Source organism: Diuraphis noxia, unplaced genomic scaffold (assembly GCF_037042655.1).
Source record: "Diuraphis noxia isolate RWA-SAM2 unplaced genomic scaffold, SU_Dnox_SAM2 contig0001, whole genome shotgun sequence".
Lineage (NCBI taxonomy): Eukaryota > Metazoa > Arthropoda > Insecta > Hemiptera > Aphididae > Diuraphis > Diuraphis noxia.
Genome location: NW_028301711.1, coordinates 62,962,661 through 62,987,842, shown reverse-complemented (window position 1 = coordinate 62,987,842; position 25,182 = coordinate 62,962,661). Strand labels below are relative to the sequence as shown.

The 25,182-nt window shown below is 27.0% G+C and overlaps 2 protein-coding genes and 2 pseudogenes across 9 annotated transcripts; 2 read left to right on the top strand and 2 right to left on the bottom strand.

The window, feature by feature from the left end:
- Positions 1–567: 567 nt before the first annotated feature.
- Positions 568–4,926, top strand: LOC107168140 (zinc finger MYM-type protein 1-like; annotated as a pseudogene). The gene is made up of 8 exons (XR_016189701.1): positions 568–892; positions 2,106–2,377; positions 2,440–2,635; positions 2,699–3,022; positions 3,133–3,385; positions 3,484–3,741; positions 3,824–4,078; positions 4,139–4,926. The product of XR_016189701.1 is annotated as a zinc finger MYM-type protein 1-like (transcript).
- A 419-nt stretch (positions 4,927–5,345) lies between these two features.
- Positions 5,346–15,300, top strand: LOC107168143 (uncharacterized). Of its 6 annotated transcripts, none has more exons than XM_015517453.2 (6): positions 5,384–5,843; positions 6,422–6,557; positions 8,718–8,828; positions 10,260–10,688; positions 13,559–13,582; positions 14,950–15,300. In XM_015517453.2, the coding sequence occupies exons 3-6, from the start codon at positions 8,736–8,738 to the stop codon at positions 15,079–15,081; spliced, it is 678 nt and encodes a 225-aa protein (XP_015372939.2). In that variant the 5' UTR covers positions 5,384–5,843; positions 6,422–6,557; positions 8,718–8,735; the 3' UTR covers positions 15,082–15,300. The 6 variants fall into 6 exon arrangements, with proteins under 6 accessions (XP_089084150.1, XP_089084151.1, XP_015372939.2 ...); XM_015517456.2 differs by having other exon boundaries at positions 5,384–5,870; XM_015517457.2 differs by having other exon boundaries at positions 5,384–5,876.
- Positions 15,301–15,821: 521 nt separating this feature from the next.
- On the bottom strand, positions 15,822–19,833 carry LOC107170789 (uncharacterized; annotated as a pseudogene). Its single transcript, XR_016191840.1, has 7 exons — positions 19,154–19,833; positions 18,419–18,743; positions 18,153–18,351; positions 17,800–18,016; positions 17,549–17,739; positions 16,092–17,123; positions 15,822–16,029 (listed from the first exon to the last, which is right to left on the bottom strand). The product of XR_016191840.1 is annotated as an uncharacterized LOC107170789 (transcript).
- A 3,420-nt stretch (positions 19,834–23,253) lies between these two features.
- Positions 23,254–24,448, bottom strand: LOC149061217 (uncharacterized). The gene is made up of 2 exons (XM_089230881.1): positions 23,381–24,448; positions 23,254–23,305 (listed from the first exon to the last, which is right to left on the bottom strand). The coding sequence occupies exons 1-2, from the start codon at positions 23,584–23,586 to the stop codon at positions 23,254–23,256; spliced, it is 258 nt and encodes an 85-aa protein (XP_089087007.1). The 5' UTR covers positions 23,587–24,448.
- Positions 24,449–25,182: the final 734 nt, after the last annotated feature.

The window sequence follows — 25,182 nt, the reverse complement described above, 5'->3', positions numbered from 1 at the left end:
TCAGTGCCGGCGGTATGATTTGCGAGGCTCTGTGCAAATTATATATGCGAGGCCTCGCACCTAAATCCAAATTATTATATTTCATTGGTAAATAAATAATTAAAATATTTTAATAATAAAACAGTTTTTTTTTTTAAATTTGTATTAAATATTTTACATTTTTATCACTGTCAATAGTTATTATAACATAGTCAATACTTCTATAGGTCTTAGAATTAAAAATTAAAAAAATACTAAAATTAAGCACATTAAAAAATATAAAACTGTAGGTAAAAAATATACAAATTAAAATAGCCAATAAGGGTTGTTCTATCCCGATCTCGCACGGGATAGCCGAAGGAGCACTCGGTGGTTCGAAAACGAACACTAAACAAAAAACCCCTACAATAGCATAGATAGGCCACCGATCCTACACGCCTTATCTTTTATTGGGTCGGCAATCAATTATGTACGACGACGACGAATCGCGGAAAAAATGGCCACGGAAAAAAAACCCACGGAAAAAATTTGGGTTTTTTTTCCGTGGGTTTTTTTTCCGTGGCCATTTTTTCCGCCTATCGACGACGACACAGGAACGGGAGTGGTTATACAATGTACGAGGGAAGTAGGATGATACAAGTTAATTATGGGGAGGGGTTCTCTGTGGTCGATTCGGTCTGGTGCAATGACCACAGAGCTAACAAAATAGGGATAGGTAATTCTTAAACTAACTTAAACTACTGAAGTCTGAAGGGTGGTGTGCTGGTGTTGATTTGCAGGAACCTGACGACCTGGGCGGCCTCTCACACAACATAAGTTGCTGGCGGACTTACGCGGTGACACTCGCTCGATGATGACGTGGAGGTGAACCAACGCGAAACACAGTAGTCGGGAGACGTGGGCAATGTTGATTGTAGGTATTAGGTATATGATAAAGGACTTACGAGAAACGGTGTTGGAGTAGAAATAATGTTTATTATCCTCTCACAATGTAGGTATTCAATATATATTAGTTACAATAAGTGAATAATAAGGCTCACTTGCCTATAAAATACAAAACAATGGCGCTATTATCAAATTCCAAAAACCAATTTGCGATTATTTGCAATTAATTTGTAAAATATTGACATAGTTTTGGAATCGATCGGACAAAGTCGGGGGGCCAACTTCACACGCATGGCGCCACTGTAGTATACCTATGATGGTACACAAAATGATCAATGAACAATTAATACTATTTTGAATGACTTTATTAAACATAAAATAAACACACAAAAATACGGGTCTCTATGAATCGCTTACAAACATATACCGTCTCTCACTCGAAACCCGCACTGTCCCTCTACTGTGATGCTTATACATCCTTAAATATTATCTTACTAAGTGCTGCCTTAGCTCATTTGCTTCGTTGGCCTAATATTACGCAATTTAAACATTTAGCTAAAAGAAGTAATATTTTGTCTATTACTATTAGTTGGCACATGCCACATATAACAGTAGATACTTAACACTTACAAATTACAATTAAACTTTGGTTATAAATAATTAGAAACCTTAATAATTAATATATAAATACAATTTTTACATTTTACTATTGCATAATTGCTGTTGTTGGTACCATTAAGGTATATAGAGTGACTATAATACTGACTACTACTTTTAAATTATGTTCCAGACGTTCCAGTCTTATCCAATGACAAAATTTGATCACCCATAGGCACAAATAGAGTTTGAAATCTGGGGGGGGGGGCTGAAGCTGTAGCTCAGATCAGGATACTGAATACTCTTATGATGCTTTTAAATTAAATAATGTGTATCATGAAGTAAAATTATTTGATTTTTGGGAGGCTATACCAATTTGTAGGGGGCTAAGCCCCCTTGCGCCTATGTGGTCAACAAACCCGTAGTACTAATGCATCATATTACAACTGCCTTGAATGGCTTTAATATAGTATCATCAATGATGCTTTGTACTGTTTTGCCTGTCGTATTTAATTGTTCTGGGAACAATATCGAAGATACATTTACTATAATTTGTTTTAAAAATGGAATAAAGTAAACATTTTAATAATTAAACAATTTTATTGAATACAATTTTTTTTTTATTACGTTTAAATTTAATACAGTTAAGTAGTTCAAGAGGATCTATAAAAGGCCATCAAAATAGACTTCATTCTAAAGTAACAACAAAATATCATCTGGCTAATATGGAAAAATGGCAGTCACATAAAGACATTGAAAAAACTGGTAGTGTTGGCACAGGTTTCTTCTCAACATAAGCTACTTATTGAAAGTAATCGTAGATATATAAGAACTTTGTGTGAAGTGACACTATTTTTGTGCAGACAAGGCCTACCATTTAGAGGCCACAATGAAGCTCACAGCTCTATGAATCAAGGTATGAAGTGGAGAGTAATTTTTTTTTATTAATAATTAAATTTAACTAATAATTGTATTTAGGAAATTTTAAAGAAGTCTGTGATATGATATCTAAACTATATCCTGAATTTGCCCAGAAATATAAAGAGAAAACAAATTATACTAGCCATGGAGTTCAAGATGAGTTTATTAATATTTGTGCAGGTTTATCAAAAGGTACCATAATACTAGAAGTTGACGATGTAGGCATGTTTGGAATAATGTGCGTTGAAGCTAGGTAATAAATTAAAAATGTTAATTGGAAATTTAATCAATTCAAATTTGAATTTGAATTTTTCAGATGTTTTAAAGATGAGTAATGGCTTTATGTTTGAAATACTGCAAAGGGTTAGATATCAAAGAAAGATTTATTGGTTTCATTGATTGTTCATATAAACAAGACGCAGAGGCTTTAAGTCAAACTATGCTAGATTACCTCAAGTAATGTAATTTAAACCCTCAGGTGGCAATTGTAGCTCAATCATATGATGGGGCCAGCGTTATATCTGGGGTATTTAATGGTGTCCAAGCAAAGATTAAAGAAAAACATCCGTACGCAATTTATACTCACTGCACAGCACACAAAGTTAATTTAGTAATTCTAGACATGTGTAAAAAAGTAAAGGTATGGATTAATTATTTTAAATTGCCTATTTATATTTTTATTTTTTAAATAAATGTGTTTTGTTTTAAAATAAAAACTAATTTAATAATATTTCAAATATTAAATTACAGCTGGAAACCAGAAACATTATTAACACATTAGAGGCCCTTCATGTTCACTTTTCATATCTGGCTAATAATAAAAATTAATCGATATTCAAAATAAGTTGGGTGTTAAAAATAGTCAATTACAAGATTAATCAACACAAGGTGGAATTGCCGTTACAAAAATTGCGAAGCTGTAATGTCAGTTATAAAGCAATAGCAGATACATTAATAAATGAGATTGAAAATGAATCTGATAAATATGTAAATGAAGCTATAGGTAAATATTTTGATTATTGCAATTAATGTTTTAATATATAGATTATAGATACTTGTTAATTTGAAGTTAATGTGTACTTATTCTTTATTATTTTTCAGGAATTTTAACCAATATGACAAAAAGGACAATTCATTGTATATTTGTTTCTTTTACATACATTTTTAACAATAATTAATATTTTAACATGCAAATTGCCAAAAAAAACTTCAACTCTTGGAAATTCATCAATTATTAATTTATTATTAAATCTATAATCAAATCCTTAGAGGATTATAAAACCATTAAATGTTTTGCTGAAATTTGGTTTGATAAATTTGCAACAGTCAATAATATATCTATTGAAAATCCATTCCAAGGTATACCTAAACCTAAATAACTGATTACTTAACTATGTTATTATTAAAAATGATTATTTTATCAATTCTATTTAAAATTTAGGAAATGAAAGAACAAGGAAAGAACCAAACAATCTTAAACATTTCATTATAACTGCTAGCGCTAGTGCACAGTACACAGAACCTACACAGACAACTGAAGATTTCTACAGAATAAATGCGTAACTATGTGATTCTTGACACACTAGTTACAAAGTTAAAAGAAAGATTTTTAATAATAGTTTACAAATGGGCATATCTGTTGATAATTTTTTCAACTAAAATTTGAAGAAAGTCAATTTTTATTGATCATTATCAAGTAAATCTTAAGTTTTTAGTTTTATGATAAAAGTTCTTAGTACATTTTAACTGTTTTTAGAGATAATTGGATTTATTGAAATTCAATATTCAGTCTGAGATGACCGTAGCAAAAAATAGCATCTTGCAATCAGGAAATGAAATAAATTATGAAACAACAAAACAAAATATTTCTAAACGTGTGTTTCCTAATTTATATAAACTTCTACAGGTAGCCATAACAATACCAATCATCTCGGCTACGTGTAAATGAAGCTATTCTGCAATGCGCAAAGTTAAGACATGGCTATGCACGAGTATGCTGCAAGAAAAATTGAATAACTCTTCAATATTATACATTGAAAAAGATATCAATATCAGTATTGAGAACATTATTGATATATTTGCTAATAAAAGTAGGTTTATTGCACTAAAATAATAAAATATTTATTGTATTACCTATAATTTAATGACTTTTAAAGTGCATAATATTATATAGTTAATAATTTTTATTTAGTAGCTTTGTAATTTAGTAATTTAGTAGTTTATGCGTACTGAAGAGTGAAGGTATTATTGATATTAGAGTTTTTGCAAAGAAACATTTAAGTCCCCCTAAAATTTGATCAAATCTCTGCCGAAGAGTAAAACATTATGAAAAGCAATTTAATATGTGTGAAGTTTTCAAAAATCATTCTTCTCTCGGGCATAAACTTACAAAAGTTATTTTGTTTAAAAATGTATAAGTATAAATAATACTATTTTTATACAATTCCTTTTTTTTTTTTAAATATGGTTTATATTATAACTACATATTTCTGTGATGTACTTAGTTGTTTTAATTGATCTTAATAAATAAATATTATAAATATATGAATATTTTTTTTATTATTTAAATGTCGATTAAGTAATGTCCATTAAGTATTAGGTTGAAATCGCATTTATAGCAACAACAAAAAAGTGAATTCTTCGAATGTTTCCTGTGTACAGCATACGTAATAAATAATAATATTTTTCTTGCCGTACGGTGGTGAGGTTAGCGTTTGAACTTTGAATCGACGCCGCCCGACGGCTCTATTATTTAAGTGTGCGGTTATACGAGCGCGCACTCCAGTGTATTCTTTATCTTGATGGGTGTTGCCCAACTTAATTCCTGGTGATGAGATTACGTTTTTTAGTGGCACGGACTTAATATCAATATTTCTTATCGTTATCATTTTTTTTTTCTCTTGAATGACAACCACTGACTGAACTAGGGCCCTGTAAAGACCTCTTCAGTGCCTTAACTGAACCACGGCTATAGATAATTATAACAGAAATAACAGCATAATTTTGTTATTTCATAACCCGCAGCAGAATAATATCTGGAGAATTTCGATGCATGAAAATCAAATTATTAGTTATAAATAAATGTTTATAAATTTATAATCATATTTTTTGATCTTCGGTCATTCGTCTTATCGTCTCGATTGTCTTATCAAATTAGTCGTCTCTCGTTCACGGTTCACTGTCTCACTGGTCGTCAGTCGTGAATATATATTGTATTGTAAATTGTTAAAACTCTAGTCGACTACCTGCATGTTATTATTCTCGTTTTATGTGTAATATAATTGATTTTAATTATTAGTAATTTTTTATTCATTATTGTGACGGCATATTTTGTTGAGGTATCCAGCTTTTATCAGGATTTGACACGATTTGAAATCGATTATTTTTTTCAACTGATAACCTACACTAATATGTTCGTTGTGACCGTACTCGACCACCAATTACTTAAACCGGAATTATAAGTATGTATTTTTCGCTAATAATATCAGGTACAGGTACCTACTCGTTTATGATTTATTTTACAGTTTAACATTGTGGGGGTTCGATAACGTTCATTTTTATATTATCAATAGGAAAAGTATTCTGTTGTTATAATTTCTAGCTAGGATTCAAGTTTTTTTTTTCTATACGTTTTGGATGACAAAATTTGTTACAATTTCAACATCAACATATTCATTATTAGTGTCGGCCTGGCCATAGCCGCTAGTCCGCGAACGCATTCGGGGCCCCTGGCGGTATTTATGTCGAGGAGCCCCGATACTATTAAAAATATAATATTTCACTACTTATAATCATTTTTTTTATCATTTTATAAAATAGCATGTTTGGGAGCCCTTCTGAAGAAATGCGTCCGGGGCCCTTTAAGTACCAGGCCGACACTGTTCATTATGTTATATGACTTGCATCTGTTGCATGATGGATTGTTTAAAATTATTTTGAGATGTGTAACTTGTATTTGACTCCAATCGATGGGCTTGACAATAATTTCAATGCACGGGTCGTTACTAAGTGTGTGTGTAGTCAATCTTTGTGTTTACAGATGCTTATGGATCAACAACGAATTTCATATTTTTATCAAGACCTGATTAGTTGTTGTACCACCTACTTGTACGAGTAGTTATCAAGAAGAAGTCTATGCCATTCCCCCCACCGCCCCCCACCAAAAAAAAAAGTTTGTAAGTGTGGTTTTTATTAATGCTATTTAACTTATTACTCATAAAATTAAAATTAAAGTTGGACGAGTCAGCTAAGTGTAGTGTACCAAAGTATTCCTAGAACTTTCGAATTGGTATCATATAGTTTCTTTGAATTCATTTTTGGATATCGCGAGTTATTTTTGCTAAGTATAACCTTCTAAAAAAGTATGTAGATGAATAAGTAAATAAATAATATTGTCATAGGTATTAATTATTCTTTTCATTTTTTATTTCAATACTTTTAACTTAATTATATAAATTTTTTATTTTAGTTACTTACCTATGATATGAAATATAGTGAAAAATAACTTAATTAGTTCATAGGCCTACTTATAGTTGATTTAGCCATACTTTTATGTTGCATGCTGAAAAAGTAAATTTTAATAATTTAAGAGGAATCAATTTGAAATTTCAAGGCAATTCTGGTGTGTTAAATTTGTTTATTGTGTAAGTACTTTTTATTTTATGGGAAATCTTTTACCACAAAGTTTCACTAAAAAAATATACCACATATTGGTCACTAATCAGCCCTATAAATTTGTATGGGCAGTTACTCATTGCAAATTCTATACCCTATCCCCTTACATTATTACTCATTAACAACAGACCTCCATAAAAAATATTATTTTTTAATTCCATCGAGAAATAAATGCAGATACTACTACTAAGTTTTTAAAAAACATGATTCAAACTAAAAATTTAGGTACTTGTGCGTTATCGCGCCTTCCGTCGACTCTTCGCGACTACCTTGATTTTGAACACATAGTATTTTATGCAACATATTTTTAATATGTTTATTATAATAAAAAACTACCCAAAGCTAATGTCAATGTATTTATTGATAATATGATAATAATATGTCAAATAAAATAAAATAAAATATGTGATAATAGAATATGTCAAATTTATAAAACTAGTAAAACTTCCAAAATACTTGTTTACCAAAATAGAGTTTTGCTTTGTGACCGTTCAAACAGATTCGTTTATGTGGTAAAATGTATTTTTCTTGAAAAACAGCTACGGCATCTTTTTCCGTAGTAGGTAAGTTTCACAGATCCATTGCCAAATAATCATAACATTCGTAACTGTATAACAAGATTTTTAGACAGTACTGTCTACTACCAGTGTGACAGCGTGGTTGTGGCTAAATGTCCAAGTGTTCTAAAAGTTACCCAGCCAGTCTATAGTAGGGTGACCATATTTAAAAAAAAAAAAATACAGGACAAAATTAATAATAATTTAATTTTTTTTATTAATAATTAATATATATATCTATAATATCTATATATATTCTATAATTTTTAATAACACTGTATATTGTATAAGATTAAATTTTTAAAAAAACTTATTAATTCATTTTGATAATTCAGAGATGTCTTCACTATATGATTTTTCATATTTTTCTGAAGAAGTAATTAGTTTTAATAATTGTGGATGTTCTAAAAGAAATGTATGAAATTCTGTACATGAAACATTTTTAAAATGTTGTTTTACGATTATTATCGATCTAATTGTGTCCACAAGAAATCGATTTTTCTCATCTGTCCATAAAACATTTGTAATTGAAAATATTCTTTCTACCGACGCGTTAGTACCTGGAATAGCCATCGAATACTCTAAAATAACCGTAAAATATTTAATTGAAATGTTATTTTTTTCTAGAATTTTATATTTTATAGACTCTATAGGAAACTGTGATAAGTGAAATTGTAACAACACTGGAAAAAATAGAATTAGAAATAGAATAGCGTATAAAACGGGGTCGTTATAACCCATTATATGAGGTATTTGTGATAACGCACAAGTACCAAAATTTATGTTTCAATAAACTATTGATATAATTGAAATTAGAACTTATAAACTTAACCACTTATGATGATTAAAAAGTTTAATTTAATTATTCAAAACATTATTGTCACCACCAAATTTTTTCTAAATTCAAAATTCTGTATTGATTATTCTATAAATGTTTAACATCTTTATATTAAGAATGGTTCCAAAAGTTCTCAACTCCTCTGATTTTATTATTTTTCCACTGGTGGTGTGTATTCCTAAAAAAATAAACAAGAGTAAAAACAAAAGTTGTCTTTTACTGATTAAATCAAAATTAATGTTATTATTTTTTGTTATCCTTGATAGGCAACATAGTTTGGTTATATGGAAATGCTATCAAATGGATATAGATGTATCAAAAAATGTACCAAAGCATTAAAGCAATCCTTATTTGATTGGATTCTTCATAAATTTAACGTAAATAGTAAAATATAATTGTTCTAGTATCCTTACTTAAAGCTGAGTACTATAATACTAACACTACATTAAGTAAAAAAAATATTCATATTTTATGAAATAGGCCTTTTAGTCTAACACTTATTTATTTTGGGATCTTCTTAGTATCTTTATACTTGAAAATATCAAATATCAATTATTTTATCAAAATAAGAATCCAAAACAATTAAGTGAAAATTATTTCTGTGAAGGTTTTAATAATTAATAGCTTATAATATAATTAATAAATGTTTTCTCAACAAAGTAATGAAACTTTTTTGAAAAGTTTGTAAACTTTACAATTGGATTTTTATTTTGAGATCAAATTAAATATCTCAATTGTTGCTTACCTTTTATATTTTAGATGTATACTAACATATTTGTTCACTTTTGACATGGCCATATGTATATTAATATTATTGATATAATTTAATCAAAAATCCGTAACATTATTTTAACAAACAACCTTTTATGAGTATAAAATATTACTTTAAAATAGAAATAAGTAGTTTTATAAATGACAATTGAAAATTTATATTTCTTGGTGATGTGGTATAATTATTGATTTATAAACATAACCAAACATAATAATTATTTATTAGTTTTAAATAAATACTATACATCATTATTAGTTAATTTAATATTTGAATAGTTTGGTTTAATTTTGAATATTAATCTGAATGTTTTGAGGTTTCTTTGAGGTCAATTCAATACTATAAATTAGGACTTGTTTGCATCACTAATTATATATATTTGTTGTAAATTAAATATAAATTCTGCAATGCTTCTAAACAGTTAATAGATTGAAATCATATTTTCATTTCAACCGTGTTATCTTCATTATTTTCTTATAAGCTATTTAATAATTTAACTTAATTTTACAATAAAATAAAATATATCATGTAATATACCTAGCCAAACTTGGTTAACTAGAAATTTAAGTAATCAGCAAAGAATACATATTGTTACTAAACAAAAACAAATAAAGTATAAAATTAAAAATATTTATTTCAAATAAAAGTACATATGCGCTTGTTTATTATTTTTGAGTTTTCATTTTTGCATATTAATTATTTGCTATTATTATTATTTATAAAAAGTTGTAACTTTTTTTCAGTAATTGTTGCTGTTGATTACTGCACGCGCAGTGATTTGTTGAACATACTAAGTTTATGAACTAAAACTATTTAAATTTAGTATACATTAATTAATTTGTAAAATATTTACTTTTAAATAATTTCTCAAAATTTCATGAGACTAAATTATTTAAATTTTAAACTATCTATTGAATAATAAAATTATGCTTTAATGTTGCACTTAATGGCTGATGGATGTTTTCAATATGCTTTTTTGTAAACTAATGTTTTTAAATCCATATTGTGAATAATAGATAAATATATGATTTCCTTTTAGAGTTTATTGACCAGAACAATGAGTGACATCCCAACAGCATCTACATCGACAGCATCAACATCATCAGCTTCAACGTCACAAACCATGCCATATACTTTTGACAATCAGTGTCCACTACGAGATTTAGATTATACAACAACAGATGAATCAGACATTTCATCTGATGAATCAGAAATAATTGATGATGAATTGAATTACTCAAATCATATATGCAAGCTGGATCCAATAATTGACGATAACATGGACGATACGTCATGGTCGTCTACAGCATCATCCAATACATCATATGGAGATAAATCAAGTTCTGAAAATTCTGAAACAGAATCAATTTTAAAAGAGTTGATTAGAGAGAGCTGGACTCTTGATAAATCAACTACTAATCAAGATAATCCAGAAAGTTTTATATCACCAATACTCATATTAGTTCAGGTATTAGTTGAATTCATTTTATTATGACCTTATTTAAATATTGTGTTCAGGAGCAATAATAAATTGTTTTTTAACTTTTCTTTCTACAAAACCTTATAAAAAATATAATATTTGTGTCTTACTGGGTGATATGGTACATAAATTTCTCTCTCTGCTTCCCACCCCTCCCCCACAAAATTGCCCTGGCTTATAATCCTATTTGTGATATTTGGATGGGTAAATAATGTTGTGCTTTTGATATCGGATTATATTTTATTTTTTAAGCCCTCCCTTATGTTGCAAATAAAATGTATTTAGTGATTATTAATAAATAACTTTTGATTTGTTGTCATCAACCAATTGAAAACAATGAAAACATGGTACATTTTATCTTTAATCAGATATTCAAACTAAAAATATGGCATGCTTATATTTATATAATACTCTTTTATTTTTAAGGGTGCACTTTTTACATTTTGGAGTACATAATTGTTTGTATTTTTTTTTTTAATATAGTATTCAGTGTATACTGTGTGGATTAAAGCACTCCCCCCCCCTTATAAATATACCATATATTTTATTTGTGCAATTAGAAAAATCCTTACAATACATTATTACAGCATCATACATTGTTAATGTCAACTCCTAAGAAGATATTTTCATGTAGTAAGATATATCACATATTATTCTTGTCAATTTTAACATTATTTTTAAAACTGTTTCAATGGGTTAATATTGCCATTCATGGGATAGTGGTTATATTTCAAAGAAGCTTTTAATGTCATGTCTCAAAAATAAAAAAAAAAAATAAACTTATACATTCATAAATATTAATGAGAAATTTTTTAAATATGAGGTATAGGAAAAATTATATTATTTATTAAGACTTTATGTATTTTATCTATTGTTATTGTGGTGGTGTTAGTAAAAAATGGAAAAGCTTCAACTTAACTGCAAACTTAAATATCTGTTTTTTCTATCTTCCTCCATTAAAAAAATTGTCCATTGTTTATGTGCTACGGGTAATATTTGATGCTTGGCTAATAACAACATTTCTGATATCAGCCACCTATAAGTAAAAATATCCAACTATGTGTAGCTATTGACTAAACAACATTTAATGATACTTCCAAATCTAAATAGCAGAAATTCTTAAGGTACCAAAATTTTGTTCGTTATTCCGAGAAAACACGTTTTGAAATTTTTAAATAGTCAATGTACCTAACATTGTTAAATATAATAAAACATTTATAAAATATAGTATAATATGTATAAATATTATAAATAGTAATAAAAAAATGCATATGTTTACACATAAAAATAAATAAATTCGGCCTGAAAAAATTGATTTGCCTGGTCTAACTAACAAACAAAATGAACAAAACTTAGGCAGTTAAGTCATTGATTTTTTTGTCATGATGGTTGTTATTCATCAAAATCTTATCTTATTACCTCATAACAAATTTTATGAAAGAATTTGTTGTCAAATATCATTATACTAATGTGAGCTGGTTTTTCTATCTTTGTTCTTTCATAATTTAAGGTATTTGTTATTCAGGAGGTTTTACCGTAGAAAATGTTTTCATAAAAAAAAAAAAAAAAATGTTTGTTAGTGGATTTCACTGAATTTATAAATTTAAGTTCAATTTAACTACTCAAATTCTACAATATTTCTTAACTTTCGTACTTATATTTTTCATTCATATAACCCTCTTTTCAAAAAATTTTTTTAAATCTATTAATCCTGCGATATTGTCCAAATTTAAGGTCTTTAAGACGAATAGTGAAGTACCATTTTATTTTTTTCATTTTAATAATTTTACAAGTTAGTATTAAGATTATTCACTTTTAATGATTGACATTCAAAGTATTGTCATCAGCTAGAATGTTTGGTTGTGACAACAAAATGTTTTGTCTTTATTTACATATATATATATGATTTAGAAACTCTGTTTTCTAATTAGTAATATTGTATTCAATATGTTCAAATTAGATATACATAACTTTTTACAAAAATATCTAAACAATTGTTTGTATATACACCTTACATTAGTTGTTATAAATATATTAAAGTATTAGAAACAGTTTATGTAGAACTCTTAATTATGTCTTTATCAAAATATGTAGTAAAAAATAACTTAAGTTGAATAGTTGGAATATAAAATGAAGAAATGGAGAAATACTAAATAAGGATTTATCCATAGTTGGTATATGTTAAACTAGTGTTCTGCACCACAAAATGGTTATAGGTGTACTATGACCCTATGACATTTAATAAGAATATAAATTTCCCAGTTCTTAATTTTCTTTATCATAAATGACTATTATATTTTATTTCACTTATCGTTTAGCCGCCTAGGAGTTTGAGTATAGTGGTCATATTGTGAAAAACTATTGGTTGTTAGATATCAATATCTCCTAAAAACCATGGTTATAGTATAACATTTTTAAATTGAGATAATATTTTTTATATATTAAAATACTATAATGTTCTGTGAAAATGCTATAAATAAAAAGTACCGCAAACATAAAAAGATTGAGAACTATTGTGTTTGACATAAAACAGATTATAATCATTTTAGTAAGAGTTTGGGTAGTTTTAGAAAAAGACTTAAGCATAGTTCAAAATAAATAAAAAAATGAATTTTATGTTAAATTATGTTTTAAATAGTTATAGTATGGCTTATGAAAATAATTGTATATTGTTATATTGAATATTGCCCAAATTATTGATTGGAATTAAAGGTTGTATGATATTTATTAAATAGTATTGGTTTATTTTTTCATGAGTCAGACTAAAGACAAATATCCTTTATATTTGTATAGTTATTAATTATTGATACAATTTATAGTATGGTTATTAACTTATATTTTTTTTTTTTTCACTAAAGCAACCATGTGAAACTGAAGGCCAGGTAAATATATTTTTATATTGTATTTATGTTTAATTAACTATTGTATGTTCAATATAAATTAAACATGCAATCCATAATAGTTATAAGAGGTGATTCTTTTATCATTGAATACTCATTATTTAAAAACAACATTTTTTTTATATATATCTTTATGTTACGGGAAAAGTAGATTTTCGGGCAATGTTTACATCAGGCAATGCCCCCCCCTAGATTTTAAAATTTAACTATATCAAATTTTGCGCCCCTGGCGCCCACCTTGCCAGGCCCTCGGCCTGGCCTTGCTAACAGACAATGGTTTCATAATATTTTAGTTAATAGCTTAAGTTACAATAGCCAATTTACTACGAGCAAAGTATACTTGGACCGGTCAAGCTATAACCCTGCCGGTCAAAATAGTATTTTAATGTATTGTCCAAAAACAGCGGGCAAAGTATACATAGACCGGGCAAAGTATACATAGACCGGGCATTGTGAGCATTACCCGAGAGTCTACTTTGCCTGTAACATTACATATATATATATATATATTTTATCTAAAATTTTTCAAGTTGTTTATTCTGTTGAATGGCAAAATTCAGTTTTAGTTTCATATTCCAAAACAGTTCCCTTTTTCTATGTATTTTGATACGTAAAAATCAAATTTAGGATTAGTATCTTATAAGTTGTAACTTTATAAATATTTAAAACTTTGATGAATATAGTGGAGTGGTAGGAGAATATTACTCTAAATAATAATCAACTACTCAGCTCATCTAAACTTTAAATACTTAACTCATAATCTACTCATTTTAAATTCAATTTTAATATATCAAAATTCTTTGAAAATTTTTAGTTTGATTCCTAGAACCCATGTAACATTTTTTATATACTTTCTGAAATAATAAGTATTCAATGATGAAAGAAACATCCTGTATATTCAATATATATCTTTTGATGTAAATGTTTTTTTAAACTACTAATTGAAATTTATCATACATTTTGGGGAATGTGGCAACAGAGGGAAGCTTTAAACAAAATCCTGACCGATTTATTGTTTTGATTGTCAATGTTGCATGCTATTGTTGTTGTATGTGCATTATAGTTATCTAATTAATGTTTTGTGATTATAATATTTATTTTTATTCATTTTTGTTTCGATGGGTCTATTATCCATCGTAGTTTTGTCAACCATATACAAATAATATTGAAGAAAAAAATGATATCTCAAATAGCTTTTTTTAAATTTAAATTTATATTTTTATTAAATTCAAATTATAAAAATAAAAGAAAAACACTTCATATTACTTAACTAATATAAATTAAATAATTTAATATTTACTTTGGCCTTTTAGTCCATAATCTACAAATAATATGATGGTATTTTTTAGATGAATGAAATTGGGATCGACCTGATTAATGTGGAAGAACATGCAAAAAGACTTAAAGAACTTGAAAAAGAAATTGATTTTATTGAATCAACAGAATGGATGTATTGCCCAATAGACTCATCTATTAGATAATATTAATTCATTTAACAATCATATTTATTATACATACTAACTTCATTCTTCTACTAAAAGACAAAGTGTTTTATACAAAATTTTAAATTAAAAAAAAAAAAAGTAGTTTAATGAATTTTAAAACAATATTGTGAATACTTCAAATTAATTATTGATTTAATAGAATATGTTTATGTTTTAATTTTAAGATAAAATAAATTTTTTATAAATTTTTATGAATATTTTTGTAAGGTATATGAATCAGGGACCGAGACCTTAATGGTTTTAACGGTTTCGGTAAGGGTTTAGATCTTTAAAATATTTTTTTATGGGTTTCGGTTAAATTTCGGTATTTTATAAAGTTTAAAATTTAGGTTCCGGTTAAAACCGGTTCCAACTGGTTTCCAACCCTTATTTTTTATATTTGTTTTTCAAACAAAAAATTTTAATACATGTATGCACTATGCAGTTGTATGTTATAATAATTTAGGTACCATGAATGCCCAGGTATGTTAAAAATACTTAAAATAAAACATTTGAAACCTCATAAGAACCTGGTTGTTGTGAATAATTAATATTTAGTTTACAGTTTATAGTGTATGGTTAAATTTTATCAAAATTATTAAATTTGTATAATTAACAAAATATACTATTTAGAATTTTAGGACTTACTAATCTATTCAGAGTTTTGTTTTGATAAAAATGCAAAGTAAATAAAATATATAATTATATTATATTATATTATTACAAATGACCAAGAATTGTAATTTACAATATAATAAATTGTAATATTAAGATTTAAGTTAATATAATAGTAATATTAGTATATAATGTAATTTGTAATATCATAGTTAACAAAGGTTAAATAAGACATAGAATTTCTTTTGCGTTGGCATTGAATCAGTATTATTTTCTGTATCTTCTTGAAAAGAGCTCATTTCAATGTTTGTAGTTAGATTTTTCTCAATACTAAAACATTAATAAAAATAATATTATAATATTAAATTCATATTATACTATAGATTTTTTACCTTTTTTTAAAATATTTATTGTCAACTTTATCGAACAATCTATTTGTACGTACTAACAATTGGTCTTCTAGGTTTTGTGAATTTATATTGCACCTATAAGGTGAAAATATAAATTAAAGGCCTGAGAATAGACGTTCAACACTAACTTGAGTTGATGGAACTGATATTATTTTAGCAAAGACATAGATTTCTGGATAAATGTTTTCCATTGATTTCCAAAACTTGAGGATATTTGTTTTATGGTTTAATCTGTTTTGTTTGATATGGTATGACTTAAGAATTGTTTCAATTGTATGAGATGATGTTTGTGAGATTTTTGATACATTGTAAGTGTCAACATCCTTTTCTTTAAGAAAATCTTCAAGTCCACCAGAACCTGTAATTGAATCATCTTCTGAATCTTTGTTTAATATGATGTCGTCATTGTTCGTAGTTAAGTCAATACTTTTTTGTCCCAACTTTTTCAATTGAAGCCAAACTCCAATTAAATGACTAATGGCAGTAGTGTATTGTTCGTCATCAAGGATGATTTTGTATTGTGGGTCCAAAAAAATTGCTGCCAATAAAACTTTGTTCTTCATTAAATGTTGTTCCCTAATAGTTAAACATTCAACCAATTTTTCAGAAAATGAAGTATTACATTTTTAGTTTGAATTTTACACAAAATCCAGGCACCATAAAAATCGGTTAATGTCAACTGCTAGTTTTGGAACTTTTTTGTACATATTTTTGCCGGTAACAAAGCTTTTGAAATAACTTTAATTTGATTCCATTCTGAATCATTTGCTGCCATATTTTGTATAAAATGTTTAAGATATTTGACTCTTTCTAACATATCCAATGTTGAATGCCAATGAGTTAAGCAGTCAAGTATGGGAGACTTTAATTTTTCTTTTTTTATTATGTATATATATGTTTGGTTTCGAAGCTTTTTAACCAATGTGCGAACTTTATTTAATATTTTTTCAATCCCATTATCTTTCAAACTGTCTATCACGGCCAATTGTAAGGTATGAGCCACACATCATACACCTAAAAATCAAAATTAACACTAAAAAATTGTATGTTATAACTTTTAAACAATAACATTATGTTGGTTAACAGAAAATTGTTGTTTATTACTTATGTAGGTAGAAATTATTCATTACAATGTAAATTAAGTCTTTAAATATTTAAAAAAAGTATCTAACTAAGATTAAATAAAATTAGTATATAACTAGTATATAGTAACTAGGTCACTGCTGTACTTGGTTCTATGTTCATAGAAAATAATTATTAAGAATCCGTAATTATTTACTCTTTAAAAAACAAACAATTTTAGCTAGGTATTTTTAATTTGTAATTAAAGTAAATATTAAATTAAATTTACTAGTAGAATATTGTATAGAGTAGAATTTTTTAATTTTTCTAAACATAAATTTCATGTTCTTGTAAAAGAATATTTTGTGATAACTTACCTGTAAATATTGAAGTATCACCTTCAATGTTTTGAAATGATTGAATTTAATTCAATATATTTTCAGATTGCTCATAATCGTTATCTAGGTAATTATTATATTCTTCTGTATTTTCAGCGAGCATCATTGAGATTTGGTCTTCATCAAGATCAACATTATTTTCTGTACATATTTCACTTGTGGTTTCATCGCTACAAGAATTTTTAGTTAAATACATATATTAGTATTAATTCAAAACACAAATATTATACATGCAAACATAGCTGTCATCTTCAATGTTCAGCTCATTTATTTCACCATTATTTTCTGATTCGTTATCTGACTGTTGTAATTCGGAAATATATTTTTCAATCAAGCTCACAGCTTTTAACATATTAGCCCCATTGTCCGATGTAATTGTATAAATTTGATCAGGTTCAATGTTGTATTTTTTTAAGACATTTAAAATAACTTCTTTTAAATATAAACCTAAAATATAATAGGTATACATATTGTTATTATCTATTTATTTATTTTTTTTAGTTAAAAACGATTTTCATAAAACCTAAATGGGTACTAGTAAAGTAGTAAAACCTAATCATTAAAATTTATATTTAATTTATACCTGTATGTGATTGTGTAAGCTCAACTAAGCCAAGAGTTCTGAGTTTGATGTAATCATCCACAATATATTGTACCTATATTAATTCCCAAAAATGATCGATTTAGTCGTGTCAAGTTTCAATGATATTAGTTTTGCTTTGGTATATGCATCAATACGAATTTGCTTCTGTATGGCTAATGATTCTTCATGTACATATTTCCTATGAAATACAAATAGTATTTAATAAATAAAAGATTTTCAGGAACTGATGTAAAATATTTTCTTACATTATAGTATTTGAATTTATAGCCACTTTTTTATTCATACCATCTAAAATTGGATTTATAATTTTTTGAAACCTGTATCATTTAGTACAGTATATGATCGTCTATTTACAGTGACTAAATCTACACAGGCGCTGATTAAAGTGTTCATATTAATGTTAACTTTAACCTTGGGTGTAGAAAAATAAAAAAGTTTCTCATGTGCTTTGATAACAGAAGTGGTGGTCTTTGCGGAGGATTTCTTTTTTACTTTGTCTTTGATTAGCATCTCTTCATATAAATCTTGGTGGGAACTCAGGTGTCTTTTTAGATTTGTTCCATGTTTTCCCTGACAAAATTATAGGTACATATTATTTATTAATTATATATATTTATACAATATCTTATTACCTTTAATATATTGATTAGACTTCAAAATTTTAAATATTTAAGGAAGACGACAATATACAAACATTACAAACTACCTATATTAATTAAACTTAATTAAACTTATATAATATATTATTTTATATTATGGTTAATAACATAGTAAGTATTTAGATAAATTATTTAAGATTTTTCTTATAGGTGATATAGGTAAAAACTATAATTAACTATATATAAATTATGTAGATAATGTCGTATAGTCTGTCTTCATGAAATTTGAATATTGCCTTGGTACATATTTTATTTTTATTTTGTTGTTTATGATTTTAAACTTAAATTAAACAAACCTAAAATGTGTAAGCAGGTACTTACTTTTATTTTACCATTGCAATCATTACAAATTGATTCTTGTGTTTGTTTGTCATAATTAAAATATTCGTAAACTGTTGACAATATATGACGGCCCATAATTAATATTTAATATAAACTTGTCACAACTCACAGATAGACTGCTGTATGTGGTGTGCAACTGCGTTACCGACTGAATGGCGAGAAAAATAATAATAAATATAATATGATACGTGTGGTGTGAAGTGTGTAATAATATTGTATTAAACATAAACCCAGTGTCATTACTCATTACTGCAATAGTAAAAATAACTTGTGTTTGTAGAAATTATCCGTTATCGATGTTAACATTGACCATCGTCGCACGTCGGCCGTCACTGTCACGGATATACGGGCGACGCGGCCGGCGTCCAAAAATAGCATTACGTACGTAGGTACCTACTGTGTATTATAAAACTATAAAAGTATAAAATATAATTCTTGCTTGTAAAACCTTAACTATGTCCGATCTAATCTATTTCTACCTCACTAGATAATTGAAAACCGATAAAAAAAACCCTTAAAAACCGGTATTTTTCGGTTTAGTATAAGGGTTTTGGTTTTTGTTAGGGTCTTTTAAAAATTTAAAATAAAGGTTACGGTTATTTTCGGTTCTTTAATTTATACAAGGTTTTAGGTTGTGTAACCGGTTTTTTTCGGTCCGGTCTCAGTCCCTGATATGATTATTTACATTTGTGGCTACTTATAAGTTTTATTCTTTTATAATTCTTATCACCTATTAAAAAATAATCAGAAATCAATACAATACTTTTGTTACCCAAAAAATTTTTAAATATGAATTTACTAGCTGAAATGTGCCCTTTGTAGCCCATTAAAAATCCTAGCTCTTATATATGTCTCAAACTGTGTATTAAATTTGTTTCCTTCGATTATGTTAGCAATATATTTTTATACATATAGATATATAACGGTTAAAGTATGCTAAGCACGGTTTAAGATATCTTAAACCGTGATGCTAAGTAATAATCTTATAAAACAGGGATGGCAAATCCATGGCACTCGAAAAATTAAAATAAATTTAGTATAATACAGTAGTATTCAAAAGGTTTGACATTCCTGTCTTAAAGTGATATTCAATTTAGTTTATCATTTTGTAATATTATTTGTTTTATCGAAAAGTCTGATAATTTAAGTATTCAATTGAATGATATTTATTAATAATAATTTTATAATTTGGGCCTATCATTTTTCAACTTAGCCTATCTTCTGCCCGTACGTTTAATATATCTGTACCAAATATGTTCGCAATCGGTCCAGCCATTTAGGAATGTAAAAAGGACAAACTTACTATATATTTATACCGTGTCTCAAAAAAACAGGGTACATATTATCACTTATTACTCTGTAAATTATATCTTTTCAATTCTGATTGCGGGACATTAAACTAGACTAGTCAATCATAAATTCCTATGATTTGAAATTTTTTTAACTACTGTATTTTGCGCTTGACGCAAAACTTCATTTTTTTAAATGATAACCCCCATTTTTAGTATAATTTTCGGATTAATCGATTTTTTCAAGACGTTTTGATGAATCAAAAATAAATATTCAAATTTAATAAGATTTTTAAATTATACTCATAGCTCTAATTTAGACAATTTTGAGTTTACAACACAAGTTGATTCATCAAAATATCTTGAAAAAAATCGAACAATCCGAAAATTATAATATTTAAAATAGTGGTTTCCATTAAAAAAAATGAAATTTTGTTGCGCATGCGCAAAATACATGAGTTCAAAAATGTCAAGTCATAGAAACTTATATGATTGATTGGTCTAGTTTAATGTCCAGCAAATAGAATTGAAAGGTATTTACAAGGTAATGAGCGATAAAGTGTACCCTGTTTTTTGGACACACGATATAAATATATAGATCTGTCTGTTCTATATACATTCTTGAACGGTTGAACCGATTGTGACGAAATTTGGTACAGAGATATATTAGAACTTTAGAACTATGGACAGAAGATAGGCCATGTTAAAAAGTGATAAGCCAAAATATCATTCATTTAAATATTTGAATTGTCAGACTTTTCTCGATAAAATGAATAAAATTACAAAATGATAAACTACATTGAATATCGTTTTAAGATTATTACTTAGTATATTTTTACCGTTATCAATTAATTTGTATAAAAATATACCGCTATAGAAAAATCACAGGAAACGAATTTAGTTTGAAATATACATATAAGAGGTAGGATTTTTAAAGGCTACAAATTGCATGGGTTCAGCTATACTCGCATAATAATAAATAATAATGATAATAATATAAAAATAAGCTGCCATCTATAAAAAAAATTCCATCGTAAATCTCAAAATGTGTTTGAACACCTCTCGGGGTTAGACTTATCACTTTTTAACCTAGCCTATCTTCTGCCCATAGGTCTAATGTATCTGTGTGTCAAATTTCCTCACAATCGATCAAGCAAAGATACAACGTAAGTGTTTTTCTGATGTAATTGTTGTAACATAATACTATTATAGATTGTTTAATAGTTTTGGACAATTTTAACATTTAATAAATTACCGAAATCATAAACATTCATAAAACATAATATTATATAAAGTACATAATATTATGTAACGATTTCATATAATAAAGGGTTATTAAACCAATTTCGATCGTTTGACGTATTATTTGTTTTAACATTTTTTGATAACCTTTTATCAACTATCAACGTACTTTCAATACATTTACAATCTTCTTCTCTTAATATAATTAAGTGTTTAAATTTAATTGATGCTACAATAAAAGAGCTTCAAAGTTTACGTTCGGATGAATTTTTCAATAACTTTTATAAAAAAGCTCAGATTATGGCTTCAAATTTAAATATCTCTATGGATAATTATGAAAAAAGACAGAAAAATATTAATAATACATTAAGTGATTATGTAATTACTTCAACAATTGGCTTAAAATGTAATAAAACTACGACTCAAAAATTGCGAATTATGTATTTTACAGTAATAGATAATATGTTGAATGAAATGAAAAAAAGATAACAATTCAGAATTTTTAACTGCTATTTCAGTATTCAATCCGATATCGACAAACTTTTTAAATGATGATTTTGTTTTAAAGAGTATAAATTATTATGGAGATGATAATTATTTCCAATATAATTAATTATTTTGTAGATATCAATTAAATGGAATAGTTGGATACATCAAGAGAGCAAGTGAGAGCTGGGAATACCATAACGACTTGGCAAAAAAAATTAAATTAAAAATAAAAAACCCCAAACATATTACTATTGAACCACATATAATAGTATACAGCAAAGAAAATTAATAAAAATATACCAGGGACTGGAACCTACAGTGTTTTTCGGTTCCGGTTCCGGTTCCGGTTATTAAATTAATTTGCTTAAGGGTTTCGGTTTCTTTTTGGTTTTCTAAAAAATTATAAGGGTTCTAGAACCGGTTAATACCGGTTATTTTCGGTTATTTTCGGTTAATTTTGATTTCTGACTGTTAGAGATTTATTAAAAAAAAATAGTATAAAATAATTTAATTATTTCATAAAAATAGAAGGTATTATGAAGGAGTAGTTAAAAAATAATTATAAAAATCTCAAATATAAAATATTTATAAATATTAGCCTAGGATCTATAGGAAAATAAGATAATAATGTAAATATTTCTGTGGGTTAAGTTAAGATATTTTATTCCATCACATAGTAAAAATTTGTAAAATATTAAGTAATATTTCATATTTGTAATAATGTGAAATATTATGATTTGATGAAATATATATTTTTAATTTTAATTTAATTATAATTAGGAGACAAAGTTGACACTGGCTATTGTTATAGCCATTGTAGGTGGGTATATAGTACTATATACTATATACTATATAGTATATAGTACTATATACTATATACTATATAGTATATAATATATTGTAATTTGTAACATTTATATTTTGTGGTTTGTACAGACCAGAAAAGTGTTTTGCTAGAAAAAAACTTAATACTTAATAGACAATATACTCATTGTAATATATTAAGAAACATACAAAAATAACAAATACTAATAATAATGATAATAATATTACAATATATTATAATCTATTTTTTTTACGTTTGATTGATGTGTTTGTTTCCAATTCAGATCTGTGAAAATGATCATAAAGCATAATATTAAAAATTATATTGAACATTTTGTATATTATAAAAATATAAACTTACATCTGTAGTCGTTTTTCTTTTTTTTCAAAAAGTTTGTTAGTACGTATCAGTAACTGGTCTTCTAAGTGTTTGGAGCTAATATTAGTTCTATATGGAGACAGCACAAATTTTAAACCTGAGAAAAGTCTTTCAACACTGACTTGAGTTGCAGGCACACAAAATACAACACTAGCTAATTGATACAATTCCGGATGAGTATATTCCATACTTTTCCAAAATTTGAGTATATCAGTTTTATAATTTATTCGTTTTGATGAATATTATAATTCTTCAGTATAGTTTCAATTTGTGTGAATATGACAGATGTTTGTGAAGAATTTATTTCTAATGTTTCTATCTCGGTAGACTTTGACTTCAAGAACTGCTCTACTTCATCAGTTGATTCCGAATCAGAGTTATCAAAATGTTCAAAAGTTTGATTATTTAAGTCTATATCATAATTATCATTATCATCACTCTGCAATTTGTTTAACTGAATCCAAACTTTTATTAAATGTTCTATGGAAATTAAACACTGTTCTTTGTTTAATGTTATTTTGTATCACGGGTCCAAGAAGATAGCAGAAACAAAAACTTTATTATTGAGTATGAACTTTTCTCTGGAAATCATAAACTGCAATAATTTTTGAGCAAACGATGCATTTTGTGCTTCAGTTTTGAATTTTCATGCAATCCACTCTCCATAAAAGTCTGTAAGAGTAAGCTGTTCACTTTGTAGATTCTTTGTGCATATTTTGGCTGGTAATAAAGCTTTAAAAATTGTTTCGACATGCTGCCATTCATTGGAATTTAGACAAAATAATTTTAGCTTTTTATCATTTGCAGAAATGTTTTTGATGAAGACTTTTAAATCCTGTACTCTTTCCAACATATCACAGGTTGAATGCCATCTTGTTAAGCAATCAAGAATTGGAGTCTTAAGTTTTTCTTTTTTAATTAAATACATGTAAGTTTGATTACGTAGTTTTTTTACAAGGGCTCTAACTTTGTTCAAAACTGCATTGACACTTGCTTCTTTTAAACAATCAATGACTGCCAGTTGTAAGGTATGTGAAACACATCTCATACCTAATGAATAAAAAAAATCCAATTGAACTAAGTAAATCATGCTTGTAAGATAATCCAATTATCCAACTTACCAGTAAAAATTGAAATATCTCCAACACATTGAGACTCAATATTAAGAAGAACGGCTTCACAGTACTCATTTTGTTGTTCCAAATCTGTTTCGACCAGGTCATCATATTCCAGGGCTTGAAACCGTTTTCAAAACCGATTTCAGAAATCGGTATAAATTGGATACCGGTATTAAAGGCAAAACCGAAACCGGAAAAAATTAGATACCGGTATTAAAGTCAAAACCGAAACCGGAAAAAAATAGATACCGGTATTAAAGTCAAAACCGAAACCGGAAAAAATTGGATACCGGTATTAAAGGCAAAACCGAAACCGGAAAAAATTAGATACCGGTATTAAAGTCAAAACCGAAACCGGAAAAAATTGGAAACCGGTATTAAATTCAAAACCGTTTTTTTTTTCAATTGACGTGTTTTTAAATACGTGAATTCCATTAATACGCATAATTAATGCTCATAATAAAATTGAGATCGTAATTAAAATGTTGATAAGCATTTCATTATTCGTCAAATTATTAGTTACCTTAAGTAATGATAAATTATAGTTACTAGCAAATACTATAATATATGACAATAGGGGACAAACAATGATAATATTGTATAGACGATACAGCACCCTGAAAATACTCGAATGCGCTATATTTGTATTTTTCAAGTTTCAATCCT